The sequence below is a fragment of the Bombyx mori genome, chromosome 23 (genome assembly GCF_030269925.1).
Source record: "Bombyx mori chromosome 23, ASM3026992v2".
In the NCBI taxonomy this organism is placed as follows: Eukaryota; Metazoa; Arthropoda; class Insecta; order Lepidoptera; family Bombycidae; genus Bombyx; species Bombyx mori.
Genome location: NC_085129.1, coordinates 5,934,418 through 5,944,028, shown reverse-complemented (window position 1 = coordinate 5,944,028; position 9,611 = coordinate 5,934,418). Strand labels below are relative to the sequence as shown.

The window sequence follows — 9,611 nt, the reverse complement described above, 5'->3', positions numbered from 1 at the left end:
TGGGAGTACCTGTGTAGTGAGACCACCTTTATCGAGATGAGAGCAATATTTTGTCGAGATTATCTTTTAAGACGCGCTTACGTTCAGTGTTCGAATAAAACAGATGCGATGTCTTACTTAACAAGTCACAATCGTGCTTTTAAGGTGTTGCTTTTAAATGTAAATTGAGCGATAAGCCCGTTAAGGACAAAGGAAAAGTTATTGAGACGCGGTCAATTTGTACATACATTAAAAGTCGGAACAGTACATTTTAAGCCATTATCTCGTTTGAGGTTTTATCGTACCGCGCAATAAATAAGACTGTGAAAGATAACAATAAGTATATAAATGATAAGAGACATACGAATAAGTGGAAAACTAAAAAAAAATTTCTTCAAACAGATGTAAAAAAGGAAAACAATACAATTTACGTGCGGTGTTGACAGCCATGAAGCGACCAAAACTGTATTCGAACTATTGTCTTAAGTAATTTATAGAGGTAAGTAATAGTGTAATTGCGGTAGAATACTTTTGTTGAATAGGAGAGTTTCGCTTTGAAATTTTGTTGAGTCCCAAATTTTATGAAAAGTTTTTTTTTTTTTTGCTGAACTGTTGGTTTTCGGGAATTGTTTTATTGGTGATATTTTGTTTAGAAGAAAAAAAACAAAGATTTTAGTCGTTTTTCAAATCGTTTTGCTTCGGTTGAGAGACTTGCTACTATTGTTGGTAGTACAATTTTGGCCTCTTTGGTTACAGCACAACATCCGAACTATTGTGACAATTAGATGCGCTTAGGGATACATAAATGTCTGAGGCTTCTGTTCAAAAAATAAGTCGAACTTCTTTCTTATTCCACTTTTGTCTGTCCACATTAAAGTTCATAGATTGACAACTTAACAGATTTTAAACGTTTAGTATAAACTAGATGATTTTTTTTGATAACGCCATCTTGTTGTGTCTTTAAAGCGGTTAGTTGCTCTCAATTAAGAAAAATAGTATTATTATTCGCCAATAGATGTCGGGAAGAGTTGATTACTGAAAACACGAATAAAACAACATTTTCTGAAAATAAATCGTAGCTAGATCGATTTATCGCCCCCGAAATCCCCTGTATACAAAATTTTATGAAAATCATTGGAGCCGTTTCCGTGATTCAGATTATATATATATATATATATTATTATACCAGAATTGGTCGTTGAAAGGTATAAGATATGAACGATAATTGCTTCATTTCCGTTGGCCAGTTTCTAGATAGCATCGCCAAACGTATTGTTTCATTCAACATTATAATTGCAAAATGATTGTCAGTAATGGGTACTAATGTACGTTTTCCGTCTTGAGATATCGATTTGTCGTTTCACTATCACTTTAATTTAATTCATATTGCTATTCAGATCATTTATTATTCCACGTCACAATTCAACTCCCACGTTATTTTAAAATGGTCCTTTTAATTTAATCTTTCTTAGATTGAAATGCTCGTAAATACGTTTAGATAATACGGTCATTCTTTCTCGTAAAAGTCATGTTGAACTTAGTTTACCGATATCGGGCAATGTCAATACACTCCAAATATATTACTCTCCTTAGGTAAGATCGATAAAAGATGGTTTTCGAAGTTAGCTGTTACTTGATAAGTGGTAATATTGTGTTTGATGTCCTCTTGTAAATATTGGACCATCTCATAGGCACGTGAAATATTTGCTTCCAATATTGACCCAGAAGAATATCAATAGTCCCAGATTCTAACTTGAAAGGATAGTCCTTTCTTCGAATCTCATATATGGTTATAACTTTGAAACAAACGCAATGGAAACGTGTGCATAATTTTCATAATTAGAACTACATATTATTATAATTCCAAGGCAATTGCATAGTTGAATTAAATTACAGTCTGTGAACAACACCTTCAATCTTGTGCTTAAATTGGTTAACTCATATTTATCGTCGGTGACGTTTGCTACTCTGTGGGGCACATTCTTCAAAATTGTAAAGGTTTTTGAAGGACTTAGACCGTCTCCCACGGTGAGCGCAATTCGACACGCACGTGTTACGGCATCCGATGGCCTACGATTAGACTTCGCGGTGACGCACGCTGCCCCTGTCTCTTGAGTGTACGTGTTTTTGTTCTTAACTAGCTTATCGTGTTTCTTCTATGACTCGAAGAGATTACGGCCTAAAATGGTTTCTTTTTACTGAGTGGTCGTGTTACTGAGAGTGCTCGGTAAGCAGCGGCTTGACTCTGCCCCTGGCATTGCTGAAGTCCATGGGCGACGGTAAACACTCACCATCAGGTGGGCCATACACTCGTCTGCCCATTAGGGCAATAAAAAAAAATAACTGGCGCAGATTGGCACCATACTTATATTGACGTTTCTTCCACTAATATAATGATGACTTCGTCTCCCATTTAGGATAATGGTAACCTACTGATTTTTTGCTAGATCTTTCTCTCAAGCTAATAACCATGCTAATGAGCAAGCCATGAACCCACCACCAATGGCGAAGCTAGAATAGTCCCTCAAAGCTATTGGCAGTTTGATAGGTAAAAACACTATATCAATACAAGACACTATATCAATACACAGGATGTCTGTTGGGTTCAGACAAGTTCTCAAAGCTAAATCGACGTCTAAGTCAAGTAAATAATTAATAATATATTTTCTTGACTTTAATTAATATATACTATAATATTAATTAGACGTTAATGAATATGTAATATTAAGTAAGGTCAAGTCGCATCACGCTGAGCTCACAGCCCTTGGGTCTTGTGCGGTTACCGGAGTCGATTTACGCACCACGTAATTTACCGACCCCACCGTTTCGCTGTCAAAAAATTCCTTTTATCTACTATATTTTTTATTAAATTGGATTACTATGAATTAAGAGATAAAAGTATTATTATTCTAATAATTAGTAAATACGACAATTATTTACTGAAGTATGAATGTTTTTGCTTTAGGTATTTAGTTTATAAATTTATGCAGTTTTTAGAACGAAGGATAAATAATCACAATAAATGAATAATTATTCCTATCAAATAATTCAATATTCAAACTTAATACTAAGATCGGAGTGGATCTTTTGAGTTTTACTTTTACATAAAACCAGTAATACTAAATTTTATTTTTCATTCCTAGTCGTTGGTAGCCAGCCTAAGGGGCTATTCCAACTTCACACGGACCAGTAGGTGAGCTCACGAGCTTAACCTGAGAGAATTGTGATAAGTAGCCCTAGCAAGAGCAGTGCTTTGTTGAATCTACTACCGAATCGGAGTTGCGAACCACTGAGAAGAACCGGCGAGAAACCCAGTTGGAAATACTAAACTCTTGCATTAATGCGTAGTTTAAAATTTGTATTGTTTTTTCCAAGGCAATTAAGTAAAGTATTTATTCAAGTTTACTAACAAAATTCACAACTCAATAGCCACAGTGGCATCACGTAGGTATTCAAACAAATGCATAGTGATCAATTTAAAGAAATAATCACTCTATTGTGAAGAAATTGCTGCTATTGAACATCTGTTCTTAAGTCACTTAAATCCAAAAGAGGAAATTGGAACAGAATCGTCTTTTGTCTCGGTCGCTATACAATATATCCAGAACTGTCAGTCATCTCATTTATAGGTTGGAAGTAGATGTCCGCCCATTTCATCAAAATTGCATGCAATCTTTGTGTTGTTTTTCAGGTCAGAGTTATCCTTAACTTTGTATTTTATTTAATATTATTCTTTATACAATTGTAGAGAAAACAATGTTTTCTTGTTAAGACAAAAATTTATGATTTTTTTTTGTCTATATAAATTAAACACCAAACAAATTATTTAAGGTAGTCATATTTTGTAATGGTATTAATTCAGTATAATTGCCAATCCGATCTTAAGCAATTACTGCTGGAGCTTAGAGATAAAACAATATTATTATAAATACTGTCACTCATTTAGACTTTAGTTTCAATTTCTTTGGAAAAACGGCTCCAATGGTAATCTGTTCAATTATCTGACCAGATAATTTCACGGCCAAAATAGGAATAATTATGGAGCCTAGATGTGTTCACATTACTCCCTAAATTAGTACTCAACATATATTATTATGTATCAATTTTGTTTGGGGCAAACAACAAAAACAATGTGTAGGATAAGGTGGAGAAGATATTATTGAAGAATGATGATGAAGTACTAATTGTTGTAATTAGCGTCTCGTTGTAGATTATTTTTTAAAAAGAAAAGAAAATAACTTTTGCCTCGTGTCAAAAAATATCACCCATTTTGCTATTCGTTCAGATACTTTGACCTCCTTTGCGTTGAAACTCGAGAGGTTCGTTAAATAAATCAAGCAGGCCTAAGTCTTCCACAAAATGACCAATATTTTTGAGCATTTAAAAAATACGCGTGCCATCTGTTGAGGCAATGCAATGCCGGGTCCCACCCGTCGTCATCATGGCCCTCCACGCCCCGCGCCTTTCCCCCACCTCTAACACCCATGCGGCTTTCGTTCGTTCAAACTTCGTAGGTCAGTTACCGACCGACCGCAAGGGAGCATGGCTGCGTTCAAAGTTTTAGCGCGATCTCAAATTCTCTGTTTACATACGTTGTAGAGCGCCTCGTATTCATTCATAAACATAGACTGAAAATAAGCTGTGAACTGTTAAAAAGTTTTTTGAAGTTCAGCATTGTGTTAAATAAGTGACTAAATGTACTGTATAATTGTGAAAATATGATTATAAACTTTCGTGGAATGGATTCGTTAAAAGTTTGGATATGTTTCGTTGTGGTGGCGACTGCGCGCGCACATACCGCGCCGCCCGCCCCCACCGGCTGCCAGTGGGACTATTCGGACCCAAAGTTGAGTGAATCAAACTTTCTCACGTGTAATATCAAAACCATCGGCTCAGTGGATTTTTTATTTAAAAACATAACAACAGCACAGGCGTACAATGTAAATAAATTAAAGCTTACGTGTACTGATTTACTTTTCTTCGAAAGCTCTCTGCATATGAATACGGGCAGTTTTTTGGGACAACTGCGAAAACTTGAAGACTTGCATATTGAATATTGTAAAATTCGTTACGTCCCTGCAACAGTACTATCGCCACTTCGTGATTTAACGAGCCTAACTTTACGCTCTTTTAACAATGATTGGCCCGCGATGACCATGGAATTTCACGCCGAAAGTTTTCGAGGATTGATGGAACTCCGAACGCTCGACCTTGGGGACAACAATATTTATATGCTGCCTTCGGAAGTATTTTGCCCACTGTTCAGTTTAGAAATTTTGAACCTGACTAATAATAGAATACAAGACATTTCCGAAATTGGCTTTTCGGACTGGGGTAAAGGACCCATAGCACCGGGTAAATCATGCAACACCGGTTTGAAAACACTGGATTTGTCTCGCAACAATATTTTGAGACTTCCCGATAATGGTCTCTCAAGTCTTAGATCGTTGGAGGTTTTGAATATCCAGAATAACTTAATCAATGAAATCTGTGACAGAGCCTTTGTTGGATTGAACTCATTAAAAATTCTCAACTTGTCGGGGAATAAGTTAGTTGCAGTACCTCCAGAACTATTTCAATCATCGCGAGTTATTAGAGAAATCTCATTAGGAAATAATTCGCTATCCGTTTTGGCGCCAGGATTACTTGAAGGACTGGATCAACTGGAAAAATTAGATTTATCAAGAAATCGTCTTACAAATGATTGGGTCAACAGAGACACTTTTGCTGGCCTTATTCGCTTAGTCATTTTAAATCTTTCGTATAACTTGCTTGCACGAATCGATCCGAAATCTTTTCATGATTTGAACAACTTACAAGTACTAAACTTGGATAACAATGCAATAGAAACTATCAGCAACGGTGCTTTCGCTGAACTAAGAAATCTACATCAACTTTCAATATCTGATAACAAGCTCAAATCTTTGAATGAGTATGTTTTTTCAAATTTGTTTGTATTGAGTCAGCTATATCTCGATAATAATCAGATTTCTTCTATTCACGAACGTTCTTTTGAAAACATAACTTATCTTCAAGACTTGGGTTTGAACGGAAATAGTTTAAGCGTGATTCCTGATGGCATTAAAAGATTAAGGTTTTTGAAATCATTAGACATTGGTAAAAACAACATCACAAAGGTAACGAACACATCATTTGAAGGATTGGAAGAATTATACGGACTAAGGCTTGTTGATAATTACATATCTAGTATTCCTAAAGACACGTTTAGCACATTGCCTTCTTTACAACTTTTAAATTTAGCTTCAAATAAAATTGAAACTATTGAGCAAGACGCTTTTGTTTCAAATCCTACATTAAAAGCGATTAGGTTAGACGGTAATAGCTTAACTGATATTCGAGGCGTTTTTAATAAGCTAAGTACTCTCGGCTGGCTTAACATATCCGAAAATAGACTTATTTATTTTGATTACAGTTATATTCCAGATAATTTAGAATGGCTAGATTTACATAGCAATAACATTACGAAATTAGAAAATGAAAAAAACGTTCAACGCAATATTAGAATGCTCGACGCGAGTTTCAACGCTTTAGAAAATGTCGATGCACTGTCGATACCTGATTCTATTGAGAACCTTTTCTTAAATAATAACAAAATTCACACGATACATCCAGGTACGTTTTTACAAAAACGGGATTTAGAAAAAGTTGTCGTTACAGATAATAAATTGCGAACTGTCGAACTATCAGCGTTTACTTTGCCTCATATACCAAAGCATAAAACGTTGCCAAATTTTTTCATTGCAAATAATCCGTTTGTATGCAATTGTCACATGATTTGGCTGCAAAAGATTAATCTTTGGAATCATATGCGGCAATACCCTAGGTTCATGGATTTAGAATCGGTGATGTGTGAAGTTGTTAATAATAAATATGGCGGGAAAGCGAATTTGGTGGACGTACCAGAAACTCAATTTCTTTGCTCATATGAAACTCATTGTTCCTCAAATTGTTTTTGTTGTGAATTTGAAGCCTGTGATTGCAAAATGACTTGTCCTGAGGGCTGTTCTTGCTTTCACGATAGTAACTGGAATTCGAACGTTATTGATTGTTCAAATGTGGGCTATACAGAAATTCCAGAAAAAATACCAATGGACGCTACTGAACTATATTTGGATGGTAATGACTTTGGGGCTCTCGGAAGTCATCTTTTTATAGGCAAAAAGAAATTACATAAATTATATTTAAACAACAGTAATATCGCCAGTATTGATAATGACACTTTAAATGGCCTTCATTCTTTAAATATTCTCCACTTAGAAAACAATCATCTGGTAGAATTGTCTGGTGGTGAATTTTCACAAATAAAGCACTTAAGAGAGTTATATTTAAACGATAACCTATTAAAAAGTGTTCCTAACAAAACATTTGAAGTGTTGTCATCCTTAAGGACTGTTTATTTACAAGAAAATAAGATTTTTGACTTAGACAAAAAGTTGAGTCACATCATGCACTTGGACAACGTTAATGTTCGTGGTAATGTATTCACATGCACGTGTGATAACATTGCTTCTTTACAAAATTGGTTAAAGAAAATTCACGAAGATCCACTAGAAGTGTTTTGTGTCGATGAAAATCAGTTGATTTCCAATCTAACTGTATTTGATGCGATCGACAAATGCCATGGCTCGAATGTAATGGACAATACCGTTCCCACTGAGAACCAGCCATATCAGTACGATGAAGTAAGCACGATTAAATTGAACTTTGTACCACTTTTAGCTGTCGTTTTAATAAGTGTGATTCTCATTTTATTATTCGGTGCTTTAGCATTTTCCTTCAGACAAAATGTACGACTATGGGCCCATTCTAAATATGGAGTACGACTGTTTAAAAGTGCATCCATACAAGAAAGCGAACTCGATAGGGATAGGTTATATGATGGGTATGCTGTATATAGTTTATTAGATGATGATTTTGTATCGAAAGTGGTTGCACCAGAAATGGAACACTCTGGCTATACAATGTGTTTTCATTACAGAGACTTGCAACATGGCCCGGATAATTATTTATGTGAGCAAATAACAAATGCTGCTGAATCGTCTAAAAGAATTTTAGTGTTCGTTTCATTCAATTTTCTACAAAACGAATGGTGTAAAGCAACTTTTAAAGCGGCAATCAAACATGTAATTACTACCATTCACCCGTCTATCAGACGGCATAGAGTTGTATTTATTTTGACTACGGACGTTAGCGCATTAAATTTAGATGTAGATTTTCAAAGCTACTTAAAAACATGCAACGTCTTATTATGGGGCGAAAAGAAGTTTTGGGAAAAAATTAGATTCGTTATGCCAGATATTTCTAATTTACATTGGAACAAAGATACAATGAATTACAATCATGGTATTTGTCCAAACGCAAGAAGGCATCCTTCTAGATATACCGCTTCACCTACTGCGCCAGAACATTGGTATAAGTATGATGCAATTCCACCTCAAACTCCTACAACTGCTAACGTAGGTATTAATATTGAAGATGACACTTCTATGTTGACAAATACAACTTTAACGAGTCAAGTTCAAGATGGAGAGAATTTGCATCACAGCTACATATCTATTGATACTCAAAATTACGAACAACCATACGGCGGTCGGCCTAGGCCTCCTAATACATTACGCAAACATCCCGATCATCACTCTCCCTCGATATTAGATGAACAGGGTTACTTACAACCACGATCGTCTGTTCACGATTGCCTGCCACAAACTCATTCAGTCTTGCACAGATGATAAGATGGTTTTAAACACCTCTAATCTTGAAAAGATATAACATAATGGAACCGCACATTCCAAGCACGTGTGTAAGCTAAACTGCTTTTTTGGGTTTGGCCTTATTCAAACTTAAAAGGTGATAAGCTTACAAAAGCATTTTAGATAATCGTGCTAATTTTAATGACTTTGTTCCTTGTTAGACGATGATATAAATATATGATGATTTTAAGAGACTGTAATACTGCAACAATATATATTTACTAGCCAAGGAATATAATGCATTATATACGAAGCACTGTTATACTTCTAAGCAACTGTATTTTATGTATTCATGTTGTTGTAATTAAGACTGATATGATGTCGTGTTTGTATTGCCAGTAGAAGATATTGTATTTAATAGTATTTTGCTATAGTGTATATCTCGTTGTTACCAAATATATTGTAGATAAACATTGTAAATATTTTTGTGTATAGTATAACTAGTCATTAGCTAGGAATTGAAAAGTGGGAAGTTTGTAATTAAGAACGCCACACACTATGTAGGTAAGCGTTTTAGATTATCGTACAAGTTATTTATAAGCAAACAATGATAATAAATGTTTTATATGTAAATAACTACAAAAAAACTGTTGAACTTAAATTATAATAAATGAATATCTTGAACATTTACCTTTTTTTTCAATTCTTCTATCTCCAATACCCATACACTATACTTATAAATGGTAACCGGAGTCCCTAGAAACCGCAGCGTGAATGTTGCCATCTTCCTTGCTGCACGTAACCAAAATCTAAAACATTGTAACAGCGATCTTTCTTCAAACCAGTACGCATGAAATGTCTAAAACTGGTCCACTGCAGCAGTGATCTTGCTCTGCCCCTGATGGCGTGGACTATGTGCTC

At 35.1% G+C, this 9,611-nt stretch overlaps 1 protein-coding gene across 1 annotated transcript; it reads left to right on the top strand.

Moving 5' to 3' along the window:
• Window positions 1–4,482: 4,482 nt before the first annotated feature.
• On the top strand, window positions 4,483–9,380 carry LOC101738325 (toll-like receptor 6). Its single transcript, XM_004921682.5, has one exon. The coding sequence runs from the start codon at window positions 4,698–4,700 to the stop codon at window positions 8,727–8,729; it is 4,032 nt and encodes a 1,343-aa protein (XP_004921739.1). The 5' UTR covers window positions 4,483–4,697; the 3' UTR covers window positions 8,730–9,380.
• The last annotated feature ends 231 nt before the right edge of the window (window positions 9,381–9,611 follow it).

Excerpts from the sequence above, each read along its gene's own strand:
- LOC101738325 (XM_004921682.5), top strand. The coding sequence starts at position 4,698 with ATGATTATAAACTTTCGTGGAATGGATTCGTTAAAAGTTTGGATATGT.